The sequence below is a fragment of the Xyrauchen texanus genome, chromosome 8 (assembly GCF_025860055.1).
Source record: "Xyrauchen texanus isolate HMW12.3.18 chromosome 8, RBS_HiC_50CHRs, whole genome shotgun sequence".
NCBI lineage: Eukaryota > Metazoa > Chordata > Actinopteri > Cypriniformes > Catostomidae > Xyrauchen > Xyrauchen texanus.
In genome coordinates, this window is record NC_068283.1 from 21,349,289 (window position 1) to 21,370,104 (window position 20,816).

Genomic DNA, 20,816 nt, shown 5'->3' on the forward strand with positions numbered 1-20,816 from the left:
GTACTATGTAGAAGTCCACTTCATAGAGAGTGCAGCCGAATCCCGACCACTGGCGTGCGATCGTGAGATAGGCGGCCATGCTGTCGCTGCGACTGTATCCCACTAGGGCTTTCCAGCGCTCCAGTATGGCTGACATCACCACGGTGCCCTCCTCCCTCAGTCTGGCCCGCAGTCTTTGGTCCTGTTCCTGTCGGCGCTTGTGCCCCCACAGCGTCCCGGCCAGCAGACCCCCGGGGAAGGAAGGGCAGCCGGGGGGATCCACGGGGGCCAGCAGGGCCCGGGCCTCCACTACTTCAGCTGGGAAGAGCTGCTCCAGGGGCGGGTATGGAGAGAGGGCACTGAAATCTCCCAGCAGGCACTGCAGTCTCAGTGCTGCCAGGGAAAGCAGGTCATCCTCACAGGCTGGCATCTGCCCTCGCACCACCATCTCATGACACTGAGAAAGAGGGGAAGTTTTATTTGTTCATATGTGTGCATTTCATTCATCTGATAAAGAAGTTACACATATTCTGTCAACACCAGTGTGAAACCAGTCAACATGAAACACAAATACAGGGAAGAATTGGAAAATCCATTGTTCTATCTGTGACCTTGAGTCCTCTGTACTGTTTCATGCACATATAGAATGTTTTAAATGGCTGTCTTCCAGCAGGGCTAGTAGCAGTCATGTTACGCCAATCTTCCTTTAATCATCTATCAGGAATGAAAAGCTTTTATACTAAATGTTCCGAGGAAGATGATCCATTATTACAACTGAAATTGTATAAAGATTCTCAATTTATTCACATTCTTATTCCACTTGCTTTCATTTGGCTTTTCATCTTTCAGCTCATCAGTCCTTTCTTGCCTGTTTCATATTGCCCCATGGGGATTAATATACCTGCTCATAGAGGAAGAGGTACTCAATGCTGTCTGTGCTGATGTTATCTGTGTCCAGCAGACAGTAGAGCTTAAAGCAGAGTCTCCACTGAGAATCAGAGTCTGGGTCTTTAGCTGACAGACTGGAATAGAAAGAGAGATGGAGAGATTTGTTGACGGAAAATTCTTTCTATCAGATATAATGTGAAGTGTCAGCAAATACTTTAATAAATAAATTAAACTGTGGACCACAAGAAAGGTCCAGAAATATACACCTCCATGCTAATCTTTGTTAGAGGTTGAAATGTAAATAAAGTTACAAAAAACAACCCAACAAAAATTGCCAAATTTGTCCAGGTTAAGCTAAATATCAAATGTCTATATTTGTATGTTTAGCTCATGATTTATATTTAAATTAAACTTGAAGATTTATATTTTTATTTAATATTTACATTTCAATATTAGGAATTATATGGGTTGAGAAGCTCAATTGACAAAGTTACAAAACAATAATATAAGTAATTTTCTAATAAGTAATTAAGTAATTTTGACACCCCTCGTCTTCAAAAAAAAAAAAAAAAAAAGCAGAATCAAGGTTACAGTGAAGCGAATGGGGACAATTTTTGGAAGGTATAAAAAGGCAGAAATGTGAAGCTTTAACTTTCATAAAAGCAATTACATTCATTATTCTGTCAAAAATTGTGTATTACTTGTAAAGTTGTTTAAATTGTTGTTTTTATAGTTGTTTTAGGGTTTACGGCATTGTGTTGTCATGGAAAATTGAATATAACTTTACAAAGAAACAGTTAGTAAGTGATTTTATCACATCTTGTGGCAATATTTTCGAAACATTGAGTATTTTCATGTTTACAGATTGGACACGTTCACTTCCATTTTAAGTGACTCAAATGTAACCCAGATTTAGGCTTTTGTTTTAAAGAAAAGGAGGGATGAGTCAAAATATTTTTTGGTGGTAATAAACATTATACCAGAAATGCTGGTGATTAAGCTTAACTTGTATTGAACCCAGAATATTCCTTTAAATATTTACTGAAGATTTATATTTGTATTAGGGTTATAAATATGGTTTACAGAACTACTTCATAACCTATTTATTTAATAATAATAATAATAATAATAATAATGAGACATTTGAGAAAAGCAAAATTCAAAACTTATTTAGGTAGATCTAGGCAAAAGAGCAGTTATATATTGCTAAATTTAACAACTTCTTTATCAACTTCTTTTTAACTAAAATTCACTATTTAACATTTGATGCCACATAAATCAGTAATTTTCAAATTTATTCAGTCTTTTTGTAGCACATGAGACTTTAAAGACAAGGCATGATGATTACAAATAAAATCTGCCAACAATCCCTATACACACGACTAAACTCACCTCACCAGAATCACATGACTCTGATTCACCGAGCTGATTCTGCTGTATGTGCCATTTTGCACTCGTGGGTTTGCTTGTGTGTTTGTACACACGTGTTTGAGGAAAAAGACTTGGCATGTTCATGAACCCACTTCTGGGAACAGTTGGCATTGAGATGTGCAAACACACACACACACACACACACACACCAACAACAACACACTTCCAAGAATAAAACAGATGCCTTGAATTCTGCCAGGTTTGCTTATCTCTAATTCAGTTAGCTTTTCACCTCAGTTAATGCTGATGACATCAGTCTCACCTTGAGATGTCTATTGGAACCATGAATACAAATAAAAAGCTGTCTGACCCATGTCCATTCTCACAGAGTGGGTGTGTGTGTTCAAGTTCATGTTTAAAAGTACTTGTGGAGCTTTGCTAAAGCATTGGGAAAGTGAATAAATCAAGAAGTTGGTCTACAACCCTTACAAAGGCATACATGGGCACTACCATGGTACACTGACAGAAGTACCAAGGTACTTGAATTTACTGTATATCATGGTACAGGAAACCTTTTTCATGCAACACTGTATTTACCTAAATTACAATTGTAATACCATGGCACATAATACAAAACATAGTATTCCCATGGTACTTTCTGGCACTTTTTGTATGTCCAGTGGGATGTTATTAACCTCTATAGATTCCCTTTACTCACTAAACATCAATTCCACAGCAACTAGGTTAAGAGATTCAGTAAAAGACTAATTACTTTTCAAATCTGGTGATGACATCAGCGATTATGGTGCTGCCTCCAATGGCTTTCTCCCAGCATGAATTCTGCTCAAAGAGAGCAAATGTGTTTCTGCTGTCCTGCAGTCCGAGGCGCTCTGCCATCTTTCTCACGACCTGCACAGAGAAGGTGAGTGAAATGATATTGGAATTGGAGGGGGTACACAAAGTTTTTTTGAAAATGAATTAGAACATTTGAAAAGATTGAAATCACTGTTGAGGAAATGGCTGTGCGTACCTCATTAGCCGTAGTATGCGAGTTGATTGGGATCTGGCAGCAGCTTGGTCCAGGGTAGTGCACAGTACACAGTATCTCCTGCCTCCCCATGAGCCCCTGGATCTCTTCCCATGAGGGAACACACTCACGGCCGCGTGTCTTTTCCAGAGATTGGTCTATGAATGACGCGTAGCTCTCCACCTCTGAGTCCACACACAAACTCTGAACCCTAACAGAGAAAAGGCTACATTCAAACAGTGTTTTGGATTGACAACAATATTCACTAACAGGCGTGACACTTGAATTGTCTTGTTCATATCAGATAAAATCCTGTCTATGAAAAGAATTGTGATAGCCATTTATAACACCCGCAACAATAGTAACAGACCTTATTCAATGTAGTGCCATCTTTGGGAATGAAAACGAGGCTGTGATGGATAGACTTATAGATCTCTTCAAAGGCACACTCTGTATAAAGCTCTTAGATCACATCTGATTTTTAACTCATGATGTCTGGAGTTTTTTGTCTTCTCCATGTTCTTGGAAAGATATTTTTTTCAATGTTTTTTCAGCAGAATGGTCCAAAAACACTTTAAATTGGAGTACAGCCCATTGAAGAAACTGTATGTCCATCCCTCACATCCTCGTTGTCATTCCCGCCAAAAAAAATGATGGCGCTGCTGTGAATAAGCTCTATAGTTACTAAATATCAGTCATATGTCAAAGATGGTGACTTCCATAACACCAGAAAGTCTTCCTACAATTGATACAATGATATTTGGAAAACTAGTCCAATTGAGGCATGAGTTCAGCTGTTAAATATTAATTAAACGTGTGTACAATGCAGCATTTGGGTTGCACCCGCAAAACAACAACTGGATTTTAAACCTTCGGATTTAATACAGTTAATACGTCTCTGTGAGATAAATGAAACCCTACATGAAAAAATGCAACATAGACAAGAGTGTGTATGTGTGCACAGTGCAGTGTCTATTACATTCTTTGACAAGACAGACAACTTATGGTCCACAAAGTTTCTATCAAAGTCCCTTTAAGGCAAGTCAGGTCACTCAGTGGCCATATTCGTAACTCCTCCGTCAACAACGGTATCATAAAACTGCTTCTTTAGCTAAAATCACACACACACACACACACACACACACACACACACACACACACAGTGATGTCTATATCAAAAATGTGACTGGCTCTTTTAACTGGACTTCCATTCATACAGCTGCTATATTTAGCAATGCAATTTCTCCCATTCATATGTATACCAGTGATCTTTTCACAAAGCAAATTGAGTTGTGAGTTGCTTTCATTTATCACCAAACTGTGCTTGAACAGAACAATTTTAAGCACTCCAAATAGGGCTGACAACTGTACTCTACTAATGTGTGAACGGAGCCAAAAGATTTCAGACTTTACAGGAACCTTTTATAAGATCCTATTTCTTGTCCTAACTGCAAAAGTTCCCTCCATAGCTGTGAGAAATCTATGTTTAGTGTGTGTATTTGTAACATGAAGTGTCGGCATTTGGTAAATCACATGGATGGCGTAGGCCCTAATTGTGTTAAGTAAACACATGCGGGAAATGTCTGGGGGCCTCTGGAGAACACAGACCGCTCCGTCTCCATTATAACAATTGCCTCTGTAATTAAAGCCCTGTGGTCAACGCAGCATTTACTCACTACACACTCATTTATTTAGCAATTCTCTTATTTGTCTGTCCTTCGCTCCCGTCTTTCCTCCGGGCCTGGCCGTATTTTCAGACTCAATTAGCCGTTGGAGGCAGAATGCATTGTTCAGTCGTGCCTTTCGCAAACCTCTCAAGGAAAAGAGGAAGTGAACAGGAAGTAAACTTTCCAATCCAGTCAACCTCAGGCAGTCGATATTTCCTACACACTCGACCACAGAACCGGAGGCTGTTGTGCGTGTTTATACTCAAGACCACCAGTTAAAGAGGAAGGTTTATGTGTGTATGTTTGAATCCGTTCAATGGGTTCATGACTGAATGCATCCACTGCAGCATATATACAGTCGCCCCAAAATGTATTTGGACACTTTGTTCTGAGAAAAGCATACATTTTAAAGTTTAAAGTGACAAACTTCACAGCAGAGGGTAGTAAATGCAATAAGAATTGCAATTCTCATTTCCAAATAATTATTTAAAAAAAAAAACAAGAATGAATGGAATCATTACTGGAACCATTAAGAAACCAGAATCATTAAGAGGAATCCTATGGGGACATGGATTAATTCTGATCATTTATTTTTAACACATTACTTTTTTCTATAATAAATTGCACTGAATTAACACAATAAATCAACAGCCCAACTTTTAACCAATTTGGTGATTTTTAATGTATAAAGTCAGTTCCCCTCAAATTCATATAGGTGTCCTAGCAGACTAACTTCAAGTGTAGTTCATCATTAAATTAAAGTAAATTATGGACCTGTTTCACTGATGTCTGACAACCAATACTAAGTATTGCCAGCATTTCAACTGGTTGCTTAAATGTCCAAATACCTTTTGGGTCACTGTATTAGTGCAGCCATTGTCAGACCATATTATCGAACCAGGTTTGAAAACACCTTAGGAACTCGCTTATTATGACCATGATGAGTAACTGACCTCTTCAGGTGAAAGCGCAGGTATTTGAGTATGCTGCAGCTGGGCAGGAAGGTGCAACTCATGCAGGTGAGCAGCTGCCAGTATCTGAGCTGCAGGTTCGGCTGCGTCTGCAGGTGTGTTGGGCTTTGTGAATGCGAGTTGGTTACACTGGTCTGTTTGATGAGCTGGCAGTAGAGCTCGTCTCTCAGCGGCCGCAGGTCGAGGCAGGTCTGCAGGATTCCCTGGATTAGAGGAATGGGCTCATGGGCTGACTCTAACTGTTGGAGACAGTTGAACAGCCTGACCGCCTCCTCACGGATGGACGTGTAGCCTTTACCAGCCATATCTGCAGAAGGAGAGAGAGGGTGGGTGTTTTAACTGGCACAATGAAGTAGGACATATTCCTGGATCAGTAATTTGTTGGACTGGAACAATGTTCCTATTAGTGCCCCAACCCCAAAACTAGAAGGCTCTGATTGGTTGATAAGAATGTCATTCAAGCCCCTAACCCTAGCTTTAGGTCTAACTCTAAAATCTGATTGATCAATTTACATGTTGATCCATGACCAACAAAAACGTTGATCCATGAACATGACATATTTGGATAAATCATGTTAACGGAATAATTGACCCAAAAAAGAAAATCCTGTCATCATATACTCACACTAATTTTGTTCCAAACTCGTATGACATTATTTTTTTCTGTGGCACATAAAAGGAGATGTTAGGTAAAATGTTAGTCACAGTCACCATTCACTTTCATTGTATGGAATAAAGATGCAATGAAAGTAAATGGCGACTAAGGCTAACATTCTGCCTAACAACATGGAGCATCAAGAGTAAATGATGACAGAATTTCGATTTTTGGGTGAACTGCATACATACACAATTAATGCTAAAAAGGGAACATAGTACATATAATATATTTTGATCCTAGGGGATTAATATTTATTTAAGAGATTTTTTAAGAGATTTCAACTTTTCTCTTTATAATATTAATGCTTGGAAACTTTTTCCATAGCTTCATCATGCTACCTTTCAAATGCCTTCTATTTATAGACTGCAAGCTATAGTTACTCTGAAATTAGTGTTAACAAAACAAACGAGTTTCCACCATAGAACGCTTTCATACACAAAACATAATTTGAGATGTTATGAAATGTCAGGAAAATTAAAGAAATGCCAGAATTCTTGTGTGATGATGAGAATCAAGGATCAATTTCTTAACTAAACCTATCTTATCACTTCTGAAGACATGGATTAAACAACTGGAGTCATATGGATAAAAATTGTTGTACCCATTCACTTTAATTGTATAGACACACAGAGCTGAAATATTCTTCTAAAAATCTTAATTTGTGTTCAGCAGAAGATAAAAGTCATACACATCTAGGATGGCATGAGGGTGCGTAAATTATTTGCATTTTTGGGTAAACTATCCCTTTAAGAGATTTTATTTTCTAAAAGTCCTCATCACCAAAAGTGCCCATACTTCGATGTCTGTATGCTTGACTTACATGTGTGGTGGAGACTGCCATAGGGGAAAGGCAGCAGTGGGGCGTAGAGAGGGCTCTGGGTGTACCGTAGTATGGGATTATGCTTATAGATGTGTTCCACAACCTCTGGATTGAATTTGTTCTCCTACACAAACACACAAACACCCATGAACACACACACACACACACACACACACACACAGCAGTTCAAGGCCAATTAAACACCTTTAAATAAACAACAAGTCAGGAATCTTTGGTTTGTAGATCTTCATTAATGTAAATAGCTGACCTTTTTGTTATTGAGTCTACAATGAAATGATGTTTGTTATGGAAATGGATGAGGTCAAAACAGGGGAGGTAAATGAATCATACATTTGTGAAATTACCAACACATTTGTTAACCCTGTGGTGTATGTGTGGGTGAGTTTGGGTGGTTTATGAGGACTTTTTTTAAGGTTACAAACTGGTAATTACAAGGGTATTATGCTATAAATGTAGTTTATGAGGACATTTCTAGTGTCCCCATAATTCGAATCGCTTAAAAATCATACTAAACAATGTTTTTTTGAAAATGTAAAAATGCAGAACGTTTTTTGTGAGGGTTAGGTTTAGGGGAAAGAATCTATAGTTTGTACAGTATCAAAATGTACACATTATGTGTGTGTGTGTGTGTGTGTGTGTGTGTGTGTGTGTGTGTGTGTGTGTGTGTGTGTGTGTGCGTGTTTTTGTGATTTACGAGGACAATTTTGTAAGTTACAAACTGGTAATTACAAGGTTATTATGCTATAAATGTGATTTATGAGGACATTTCTAGTGTCCCCATAATTCAAATCGCTTAAAAATCATACAAAACAATGTTTTATTGAAAATGTAAAAATGCAGAAGGTTTTCTGTGAGGGTTAGGTTTAGGGGTTGTGTTAGGTTTAGAGGATAGAATCTATAGTTTGTACAGTATAAAAGTCATTATGTCTATGGAAAGTCCTCATAATGATAGGTAGACCAACGTGTGTGTGTGTGTGTGTGTGTGTGTGTGTGTGTGTGTGTGTGTGTGTGTGTGTGTGTGTGTGTGTGTGTGTGTGTGTGTGTGTGTTTAATGAAAGCTGTTGTGTAACATTTTGGGGTGAATGAGGCCAGTTTAGGTTTAATAATATAATAATAATAAGTTACTCTAGTAACTGCAGTTATGCAGATGAGCTGAATATGCTTATTAAAAGGACATTTCAATGTAAATCTGTGTCATGAGTAATTTTATCATGTAGTTATGGTTTTATTAAAGCATAATTTTAGAAATTATGACTACAGTGGTAGTGGCAGTTTACAAGATGGCACTGCGGATGGCAGCCTTGGTGTGGAGCTCTCCAATTCTTTTGTTGTTTTTGTTTGTTTTTCCTGTGTTTAATAATTTTTTTCCCAATCACTTTTACCAGGGACGAACTGCGGAACATTCGAAAGCACATACCACACAATCTTTTCCCAGTTTTGGACTATTTGGACGTTTTGTTGGACATTTTAGTTGGAGGCGCAGCTGTGTTGTTGAAGCGCGCGCGCTATGAGACGCAGGTGAGAGAAATGAGCCGGTGCACTGGTCAAGCTCCACCTGGCTGAGTGAAGCCATTCCGGACAGCACAAAACATCTGCCGGGATTTCAGCTGTTCAGAGCGGATCACATTGCGGAGTTAACGGGGAAAACAAGAGGCAATGGAACATGCTTTTACATCAATGAATGTTGGTGTACAGATGTAACAACGTTAAAGAATTTGGAGGTACTCTTTATTAACTGTAAGACTTTCTACTTGCCACAGGAGTTTTCCTTGTTTTTAGAAACTAAAATCAGATAAACCTGTAGTAAAGACTGTAAAGAGAAGGACAAGCCTGCTTTGACTGCACAGATTGGAGTGTATCTGAGGCTGCAGACACCAATCTGGACGAGCTCACAGATACTGTGACATCATAATCAGTTTCTGTGAGGAGAAGTGCATTCCTACGAAGACTTATTTAACAATACAACAATGACTAACCATGGTGTACAGCAAAACTCAGGCAGCTTCGTCATGCCAAAGTGGATGCTTACAGAAGTGGGGATATAATCTTGTACAATCAGACCAGGAGCACACTGAATAAGGAAATCAGAGTGGCTAAAAGAAGCTACTCTGATAAGCTAAAAAACAAGTTTTCAGCTTAAAACCCTGCATCAGTGTGAATGGCCTAAAACAACTTACGAACTACAGGACTCCTGCCACCAACAGTGTAGGGAACCAACTGGCTAACAACATGAATGTATTTTACTGTAGATTTGTAAGGTCCAGTCTCACACCCCAGACACATCTTGTTGTTGTACTGTTTGTGCACCGGAAGCTTCTGCCACCAATACAAATTCCTTGTATATGTAAGTATATTTGGCAATAAAGCTCATTCTGATTCTGGTGGCTGAAAGTGTTGCAGATTTGCAATACAGCACAGAATCACATACCTTATTGCTTAAATATTTAACACCCATTTATGTGTTTTCTATAAGTATTCAAGCAAATGTCCAGGTCATTTTTGAGTCTGACAGCTGAACATTTTCAGAATATTGAGTTTTTATTTCCATGTGACTGTCTCTTTAGCCGGTCTGTGAATCTGTTTATATGCACTCTCAATGGGATTCCGTAGAGTTCTTCGGGCTAGCAACTAGCGGCCTATTAATACAGATCTCGCAGAGAGGACCTGCATTACATCATAACAACAGGGTTATTCTGAAGAGCTACTCGTTGCTTTAAAAACTATTTCAGGAGACACGGGATAGCACAGCTATTAGTGTAAAATCACTAGACAACAAACTAATAATAATATACTGGGGCAGTGAGATGATCGTGGGTGGGGTTTAGATGGTTTACACATACCGTGTGTGTATAAACGCATGTTATCATGACAATGTCTAGGAGCTAAGCGGTCATCTATGCATATATAGTATATACAGTGTGTATATCTATCTTACATACTAGTGGGTCTTGTATAGTGTTTGTGTATCTCGTGCATGTGTAGGTGCGTGTTTTTTCTCACCTCGATGTCTCGAATGAGAAGCTGAGTTGGCGTCTCCACTGGCGCTTTGCTGTCGATGACTTTCTGCACGGCACACGCCCAGTGCACTGCTTCATTGTAGTGCTTTGTAAAGAGCCTGTAGCAATGCTTGCGGCCATACACTGTCAGACTCCAGTAACCTGTCACACATACACAAATCGTAATGGTCCAATTGTTAATGTAGAATGTCTAATTCTTCAAAATTAGACATTCTGGAAAGGGCATATGAAATAAAAACAGCATTTTACTAACCATTAATTGGGAACATGCTAAAAAGAACAATCAAAAATTGCAATAAAACCGTGTTTATATTGGTTTTGATTAAAGACAAACTTGATAGTGCTCCAACGTTTTGACAACCTTATATTTCACGTGTCTGCTCTGCAGTGAATATGTTCAGATGTTCTTAGAGTGAATTGGATCTTTTGAGGATCTTACCAATATCTAATTTCTCCCCTGTTGTTAACTTTGGAAGTTGAAAGAAGTGTACTTTCAGTACCCAGATGATGCGCTCCTTGAACCATCAAAACGGAGAGAGAAATGATGGACACTGTATGTACTCTGCGCTCGTGTCTTGCTGTACTTTGCAGAAGGGCGGAGTTACCTGGCTATGCTTCTGGTCTGACAAAACATTTCTAAACAATGAAGAATTCAGCAACGGTTCAGTGAAGACAGCTCCTTACAAGTGCGAGCTGAATCATCTATCATCACACTAGCTGTGTGAATATGTACATTAGGGAGGCTAAACAACAATTACAAATGTGACAAGACTTCAGAATACCCAACAGACTCGTGCAGTACGTTTAATGCCATTTGTGCATCACGAGCTGGCAGCGCTTTACTTTCCATTAATCGCACGAGTAAACGCACAGATGACAGCCTCCATTCCGTGTTTCATTTGTTTCTTTTTCTTACAGAACAACAAGTGATGTAATAAGGAAAACACCACTGTGACGAGGATGAGGGCATGGCCGGGCTGTGTATAAAAATGAACCCACATCGTGTGATTCAAAAACCTGAGCCTATTCAAAATATACTGTAAATTAAACCTGGAAATAAAGTTTTATGTTTTTGCAGGTGTCATTCACCGAAAAGGGCTAAATAGTTGATCGGCTTGTGATGTGCGAATGGCACGCTGCGTGATCATGAGGAAGGATTACATCAAGATGTAGATTGGAATGCAGGTGCGAAAAACATATACATAAAATAGACTGCTCCTCTCTCGCTGTTGCTTGCGAACTAGTGAATACCCCTCTGTGTGATTTTGGAAAATGTATGACATAATAAGACATATTTAAGATTCCACACTGTTTCATGATCAGAAATCCAATTTTGTACAAAACGACAAGTTTTCTTTCATTAAAGCACTTTCACAAGATGCTCCGTGAAAATGCACATGCAAGATCGGCACAGCCATTGACCAGGAAAATAAAAAAATGGCACTCCATGTCAAAAAGGTTGCCGACCCCTGATGTACGCTGTTTGAGATACAAGTGTTGAACTGAATTTGGGTAACATGTTAAAGCTAGAAGCAACACATTGCATATGTTTGAAATGTCACTTCCGTCAGCTGTTAAATGGTGAACACTTCCATGTAGTAAATAAATCTTCAAGTGTCCATTTGGGACGATACTGCGCTTTGTAAATTCATAAAATACATTGTTGATTGCATAGTGTGTGTTATAAGTGCATAGTGTATAGCCTAGTGTTGTCATTTGGGACAGAGTAAGAGATGGGGTAGATTTCCATTTGTATGTTAAATGATTTTACTTATTACAGTACAATGGACAACTCAGCTTTCTGAGCCAGCATTCCCCCTTCCTCTTGGAGGAAGACTTCTTTGTATCCCAGAAGAAAAACAATTATTAGCTGCTAATATTTGCCACCAATCTTGTTAATGACATACTTTAAAGCAGAGCATAGCAAGGAAATAAATACAAATAATTTTGTCACAATAGAACATTGTTATAGTTTCCAAATAGTTTCCATCAAAATTCAAAATTTAAATTCCCAGATATTTAAGATTCTCATGATCTTTGAAACCAAATCAGATTTCTGGTGTGCAAAATTGTGTCCTATTAAAATTTTAATAGAAAGACCATCATTGTTGACCAACTGTCTGTAGGCATGCCGAAGCATTAGACATGATATTATATGCCAACATGTTAGAGTTGTCAGTTAAAAGAAGAACAGTGTAAGCTGTGCTGGATAATGACTGACCGCTGACCAACCGCTGCCCCTCTACACACACAAAGTTTCACTGTCATCACATGCACACTCATACTTTTATCTAGGAAAGTCCCTAAACCTTATCTAGGAAAAGTTCAGAGATTTGTGGACAACTGTGCTGGTTAGACAATTTGTGTGAGTGAGTTTCAGAAGTCTAGCTGAAAATGTGCTATTTGAAAACACACACACATTCATCAGTATGACTAAGCAGCTGAGCCTGTCTGGTCATTCCCAACAATTTCTCCAGACAACAATGTGTCTTGTTTGTCTGCCTGTATTTCTCTCTTGTTTTATTATCATTATTTTTATCTCTTATTGTCATCTCAAACAATCCCCAGTCACAGTCTGCCTACAAGAAAGAATTCACGCCAATGTCGACACGAGCTTCAGGCAACCGGGTCTGTGATCTTTCTATCTCACGTTTGGTGATAGTAGAAGTCCAACCCCTAAATAATGAGTGAAATAACAAGTTAAATATTGTATTTATTCTGTGCTGGGCTCTGAAAGTTTGGACATTTTTTAGTAAATCATTGATTTGAAGAAAACCTGCACACCTACTGTACTTTTCTTTCTTAAATCTGAGGGACTGAGGTTACAGACGCCTTTTGTAAATTCCTTTGTGATAATATGTCATGGATTGAGTTGATGTGCATACAGCCTGCTGTCTGCAGGTGTATGTATGTGTGTTATTTGACTGTTTGTGGGTATTTTAGTGATGTAAGCAAGACTGTAACCACAAAGATATTGCGGAGTATTTGTCAAGGAGCTCTAAAATACCTGGCTAAAATACCTGGCTAGAGGTTTCGGTTAGCATTCCCATCTATCACAGTGCTCAGCTTGCACAAGGTCCCCCCGACTCCCCTGGAAGAATGCGAGATCTTGGCACCAGTTGTTCAGAAAAATTACGTCCTCGCAACACTCATAACACAATGTGCGCGTGGCAATGGAAGGCTACAGTGATGTGAGTGTGGCCTGGGTGATCAAATTAGGCCAAACATTTATTAAATAAATTGCTATAAATTAATTTCTGATGTTGTTTTACTTAATTAAAAGCGGTCTTAAAAATGCCATAATTTTAGACCGATGTATCATGAATTATGCATTACAATTGAATGCCCTATATTTTTAGACTAGAACGCTAACATGCTATAATCAATATTGTTTAAATAACCATGACACAAGACTGCAAAGTCAAGAGTTTCCGTTTGTTTATTAGATCATTCTGACAAATGTATAAGATATGCACATGAAGTGTAGAAATCAGGTGTCGTCTGTGTCAAACTAGGACGTGTGATTTAAGCTTGTTTCCAACCTCGCGCTAGTGCTCACGGTCATTGGTCATCACAAAAAGATGTAGTGCAATGCAATGAAACGTTTGTAATTAAAATGTTTCACATATAAAAAATATTTCATCAAAATACATGGTTGTTTTTGAATGGCCGTCAATAGGGAAAAGGAGGCGGTGGGAGGGTGTAGTTTCTGCATCTACCAGCAGGGGATAACAGGGACATGCTATTTTTAGGTGTATTTTCAGGTGTCTCTGTGTGGGTTACCTGTCTGTTTGTAGGTATGTTTATCGGGCCACAGCACAGAGCAGAGGGAGGTTAGTACGAGCGTGCCCAGTCTGCGAGCATCTCTGTCCGGGCCGGTGTAGTAGTCGAGAGAGTCAGCAGTCAACACAAACCAGAACCTCCTCTGCCGGAGCCAGCCGTCCTGCACCTCACGCAGGAGCCAGCCTGACAAAACAGCAGAAATCAGAAAATAAATTTTATTATTGTGCTAGACTCTAATATTTAATGTAAAAATTATCAATAAAAAAAAAGAAAATCTCACAATAATATCATATGAATTATTAAATCAATATTTAAATGGGCTGCATTTCAAAAATAAGTGTAATTTTACCCAAAAATGTCTACAGTGGTGTCCAATTTTAATGCATTATTTTTTTGACTACAAAAATGGGTTCATATCATATTGGTAAATTTTTTGGGTTCTTCAAAGCGAAGTAGTGATGAATATACAAAATGGAGCATTAATATGTACACTACTGATATTTTCCACATAGCGATCAAGGTTGTGTTGTCTGAATCAGGGACTAAAACCGGTTCAATGAACGAAATCAAAAAACAAAAACTGAGTTTGCAGAACGTAACTGAAAACACGAATAAAATCCCTTTTAATTATTCTAGAGTGAAAACATAACTTTTCAAATGAAATCAAAAGACCAAAGGGTTTATCACAGTACATTTTCGGAATTACACCACTTTCTGTTGCCCTAAATTGTTTTTGGCTTTTATTTGTTTAAGAACAAGAGCATGTGCTTTGATTTAAAGGACACTGCTAGTTTAAAAACAATGTACATTTTGTTTTTAACCATTTGCCCCTGCAAAAGGTGACATTTAGCCTCATAGCACCCACGCATTGTATGCATGCATACAGGAAGGAAATTTTAGTTGGCCAAATTATTATTTGAAACACTTTTGGAGGATATATTTCATCTTAAGAATACATTTATTTAAAAAAAAACTTTACTTTATATAGGCTACTGTATACTATGCTATGCTTGTTATGATTTCTATCCCATAGAAAAAAATTCCCCCATTTGACAAAAATGGAATCGCTTATTCTTGCTTATTTTGGGTGAGGCAACTCCGTAATTATGAGCTTGTTTTCCAAAACATGTACCTTGTTTCTCGTGTGAGATCTGGAAACACTGCAACTGGTATAATCACCCACCCTTAATACGGAATAATGTCATTTTAAAAGAACGTTATTAACCGTTCTTTTATTTCGTTCTAACCTTTTACCATTTGGAAAGGAGACTGCGGAACACTCAAACCGGAACAAAAAAATACTGTTTCTGTTCAGAACGAATTGAAATAAAAACATTGTTTTTCATCCCTGGTCTGAATAATGCTCAGTTCATAGGTTGCTCTCTGGGTTATTCCTGATTACTCATCCAATTTTGCAAATAATTAAATGTACTAATAATCGTAATGTAGCTGCATTGTCAGTTGTCATTGTGAAGTAAATTATCAGTTTTAAGCACCTGGGAAATTGTGTCCTGATATTATGAATATTCTATTATATTCAAATACAAACATGCATGTTAAACCTGAAGGACAGATGCATAATGTGTGATGTCATTCTTTGGGAGCTAGATTGTGGTGCTCTTGCCATTTCAGACTCATTAGTTCTCATGGAAAAAGACACCACAGCACAAATCCGTGTGTCCACATCCAGACGAGAACACAGCGTACAAAACCACCACTCACCCAGCTTAATAGAGGGTTGTAAGGTCATGCTGGGGATAAAATCTCTCTCAAGACATCCAAAAAGTTTGTTGTCTATGCACAAGAGTATATCGGTGCCAGTAATCAAGAAAAGCTTCATGGGAAAAGTTTTTTTTGGTAAACCCTCATCAAAAGACCTCTGACACCCAGACCATATTACCTTTTTTCCGCTGCTGCTTGCAGATGCACACCACCTGCTACATTTCCCTTTGAATATGTATGTGTTTGTGTGTGTGTGATAGTGAGCCAGACAGACTGGGGGAAGACTGTCTTATTTAGCAGCTCTGCCGGTCAGCATGAGACAGGCTGGCGGAGTATTTGGCCCCCTCTACACTAATATTACTTTGCCATGCTTATTATTACTCATTACATGTGATTGAGTATTATTACCTCTCCACTGCAACAAATATCACACAGCGCTCACATTCAGATATTGTGAGATCATACAGGACTCTTGAGTAACACACGCGCACACACACTAAAAGTTGTGGTCAGCATCTTAAGTGTTGATTAACTGATGTTTGTCTCTCTCAATTGGTGCGCAGCATGTCAGCCAATCAGTGTGCCACTGATAATGATTGAGTTTTAACAGAAGCATATGCATAAATGCATGCATATACTGTAGATATTGTTTAGCCTTCCATACCCTGGACATCACACTGTTCGCTGTGTTTTGAGAGGTAATTATGAGTCAGACTTTGATATTGGTCTATTAATAAAGTTGCCAAAGTTTTATTAAAAAACTTTAGCGATAGACGATTATCGGTTTGACTGATATTTTATACCAATATTAAAAATGTTCGACTTAATCGGTTATTGGCTACTTAATATCAAATCTACTGATATATGCCATCGCTAATAAATCTGTTTTGATTTTGATAATTATCATAATATCTGTAATTTGTAAAATTATTATTAATAGTATAAAAAATAATAATAATAGCAATATACTAATAAATTAGAAATAGTTCAAATTTTTATTGTTGTAGTCAAATGATTCTTTAGTTAACATTGCATCACAAAGCATAGATAAAAAAAAAAGATATAAATCTGGCTGAATACCAGTTATTAAACACTTGAACATTTAAATAATCGGTTACGGGTACTCACAAAAATCAATATTGCTTAAAAAAAAATTTGATTTGTTATATCTTTCAAACTAAAATGAGCAGTAATTAAATCTGACACTAATTCAAAGTGTCTAGTATTCAAAAAATATGCACATTTTTAACACACAAATGCATGCAAACAAATGCACCAATGCATGCAAACAATTAGTCACATGCCCAGCATGCCAGACATGAATTGATCTGGAGTTCTTCAGTAGCTTTCAGTAGACTTTCATCCTCACCTTTCACAAGCACATCAGGCTCTTCCTCCACCGGCATCTTGCTCTTTTCTGTGATGAGACTTCTCTTCTCCTCAGGAACTCCTGACAGACTGAACACAACACAGGCCGTCAGCAATGTGCATACTGTAACCCAGTAACTACTGTATGCCCAAATCTCCCCCCGCACCCTATGCACACACACACACACACACACACACACACACACACACACACACATATATATACATTCAATACACACCCGTCCCCTGAGGGAAGATGGGGTCAATATAACACCTCTGCTGCTAAAATGGACACTTAACATAGCCTGAAACCACTTCATATATGCAGACATTTCACATTTCACACACACAAAACATACACACACACACACACACACACACATCCCTCCACTCTCCACCACCATGGCCAGGCAGGCTGGGCTTTATCGGTCTGGCAGCCAGGGGAAAGACTGAAAATAAACGTGACTAAGAGACGCCAAGGGCACTCGCACGCAAAGAAAGTAATAGGAAGAGAGGAAGAGATGAGGAGAAAGAGAGTGGTCTAGGGGCACTAACAACAAAATAACTAAAAGGTGTTACATGGTACAATAGTAATAGCACGGACCACTCTCAAGTAACTTACAGCACCATCTAAATAGCATGGTTCATGAATAAGGTAATTCAGTGTCATGGTAAATATGAGTATTATGGCATTACCATTTGAGACCCTTGCTGTACCATTACTATTGACATTCAATTTGGTGCATATTGTAACTGGCCAGGAACCGTCTATTTACATATGAAAGGGCAGTAGTTTCCCTGAAAGAGCAAATATATATATATATTAGGGCTATTAATAAATTAAAATCATTACATACCTTTATTTATATTAATATACAGCATTTTTACATGCAAACAAGGAAAGTACTGATTTTTTTCTACATTGAGTACTGATACCATAACATAGTTTTGTAAGAGGTGGTTAAGTGGCAAAAGATCAGGGCTGTAACCAGAAGGAAGCTGGTTTAATCCATACAAGAAACAAACTGTAGTCATCATCATTGATAAAACCATGGTTGCAAGCAACTGCACGTATCTACTAAATTATTACTTATACTCTACATCAGAACAAAACAAAACGTGGAATTCTGCTGGATAGCAGCATGGAACAGGCTGGTAAAAGATTAGTCAGGTGACATCATTAGCTGACAAGTGATGCATGATGTGAACAGAGGAATACTGAGACCAAAAAACCTTAAACAAGACAGTGAGGGATGGATACTTATTCCGATAACACTGGCACTGACAGTCTAAAACACACACACATTTTGAGGCTGTAGCAGAGGAACTGAATGTGACAGTTAGGGCTGTCAAATTAAAATTTGAATTTCTAATATTCCTCGAATTAAAAAGAACATTTCACATTTGAATGCAAAAACCATGCATTCGAATTTTAGGTGTGTCAGGAAGCGTGCGTGACATAATGATGAAATAGCTGAAGCAGTTTGTATTTGTTAGCCTATCCAGTTCAACCCATTAGATGCAGTTGTTAATTTGAAAAATGGCTGAAAAAGAGAGCGAGGACTCGGAGTCGGAGAGGATCTTACTTACACCAAAACATCTTAAAAGTGTTGTGTGGCGCATCTTCGGTTTCTGGAGTATCAAAGGCGAAATTGTTGACAAATGCATAGTCATTTGAAAGTTGTGTAAGAAATTGCTGCTATATGACTCCACAACATCTAACTTGAGAACACACATGCAGTCTTCTTACCCCGAAGAGTTTTCACAAGAATGTCATGACAAGGGGTCAGCATTAAAACAGTCCAGGGTATTACCGGCACATCGGTCAGAGCTGAGCCCATCTGGCACCAACAATCATGCCATGCACCAAATCACTGAGATCACATTTTTCCCCATTCTGCTGGTTGATGAGAATATTACCTGAAGCTCCTGACCCATATCTACATGATTTCTACACTGCACTGCTGCCACACGATTGGCTGATTAGATTAATCACATGGATGATTGTTGGTGCCTGACGGGCTGGTTTGAGTATTTCTGTAACTGCTGATCTCCTGGGATTTTCAGTCTCTAGAATTTACTCTGAATGGTGCCAAAAACAAAAAAACCATCCAGTGAGCTCCAGTTCTGTGAACGGATATGCCTAACAGAGAATGGCCAGACTGGTTCGAAATGACAAAATATAAGGTTACTCAGATAACTGGCTTTGTACAATCGTGGTGAGAAGAATAGCATCTCTGAATTATATAATATATATATATATATATATATATATACTACAGGGCTGTTGAATGCTTGATTCTGATTGGTTGAGAACGTTCTTAGGCGTGCAATTATTTTCAGGGAAACGCACGGCTAAAGTAGTTCCAGGCATGTCTTGACCGCATTACAGTTCCATATCACTTCGCGTAGTCAACCGTAATAACGGAAAATAGGATACAATTCATAACAAGAAGTGACAGCGACAAATCCACTTCAGCTTCAAGAGGATTTGTCACCAGACACAGCAGCCCAATACGTCGTTGGATGATTTGAATTCTGTCAGCCCAATGCGCTTGATCTGCCATTTTCGATGTCTGACTTCACCATCAATGGAAACGTGCAGTTTAATTTTAATAAATAAATTCGTTCAAATTAACGAATGAATTATAACGTATGAATGAATAAATAAATTAAATAATATGACGCACATGATTTTCTGTCTCATTATTGCAACCTCTGTCTCTCTAATAACTACACTAATAACTGCATTAGTCTGCTGTCAGTGCTCAAACCTCCGTTACTAACTCTAAAATGACGTTTTGGAATTAGCAACGGAGGCATGGGATTAGATGCGTAAGAAATTAGTCCTACATACAAGAGCGTTTTAATGACAAAAACTTGACAAACATCTAGAATCACATCATCTGAACAATGTTTCGAGGTGTGGTAACTGTAGTATAAGCGGAATAATTGACGACGGGCCGTTGAATTATTAGAAAAATAATGCACACCCTCCGCTCCGCTTCGCGTCGTGACCGCATTACCACCCCGGTGTGCATTATTTTTCTAATAATTCAACGGCCCGTCGATCAATTATTCCTTATATATATATATATATATATATATATATATATATATATATATATATATATATATGTATATACATACATACAGGTCCTTCTCAAAAAAATAGCATATTGTGATAAAGGTCATTATTTTCCATAATGTAATGATAAAAATTAAACTTTCATATATTTTAGATTCATTGCACACCAACTGAAATATTTCAGGTCTTTTATTGTTTTAATACTGATGATTTTGGCATACAGCTCATGAAAACCCAAAATTCCTATCTCAAAAAATTAGCATATCATGAAAAGGGTCTCTAAACGAGCTATTAACCTAATCATCTGAATCAACTAATTAACTCTAAACACCTGCAAAAGATTCCTGAGGCTTTTAAAAACTCCCAGCCTGTTTCATTACTCAAAACCGCAATCATGGGTAAGACTGCCGACCTGACTGCTGTCCAGAAGGCCATC

The 20,816-nt window shown here is 38.2% G+C and overlaps 1 protein-coding gene across 1 annotated transcript in view; it reads right to left on the bottom strand.

Moving 5' to 3' along the window:
- The window catches only part of plekhh3 (pleckstrin homology, MyTH4 and FERM domain containing H3), a 64,436-nt gene that overhangs the window by 8,505 nt on the left and 35,115 nt on the right, over positions 1–20,816 (bottom strand). The window contains exons 3-11 of the mRNA XM_052132435.1: positions 17,294–17,382; positions 14,203–14,385; positions 10,403–10,560; positions 7,382–7,505; positions 5,886–6,210; positions 3,269–3,476; positions 3,011–3,147; positions 881–1,001; positions 5–436 (exon numbers count right to left, since the gene is read on the bottom strand). Coding sequence (XP_051988395.1) covers positions 5–436; positions 881–1,001; positions 3,011–3,147; positions 3,269–3,476; positions 5,886–6,210; positions 7,382–7,505; positions 10,403–10,560; positions 14,203–14,385; positions 17,294–17,382 — 1,777 coding nt within the window. The remainder of the gene's footprint in view (positions 1–4; positions 437–880; positions 1,002–3,010; positions 3,148–3,268; positions 3,477–5,885; positions 6,211–7,381; positions 7,506–10,402; positions 10,561–14,202; positions 14,386–17,293; positions 17,383–20,816) is intronic.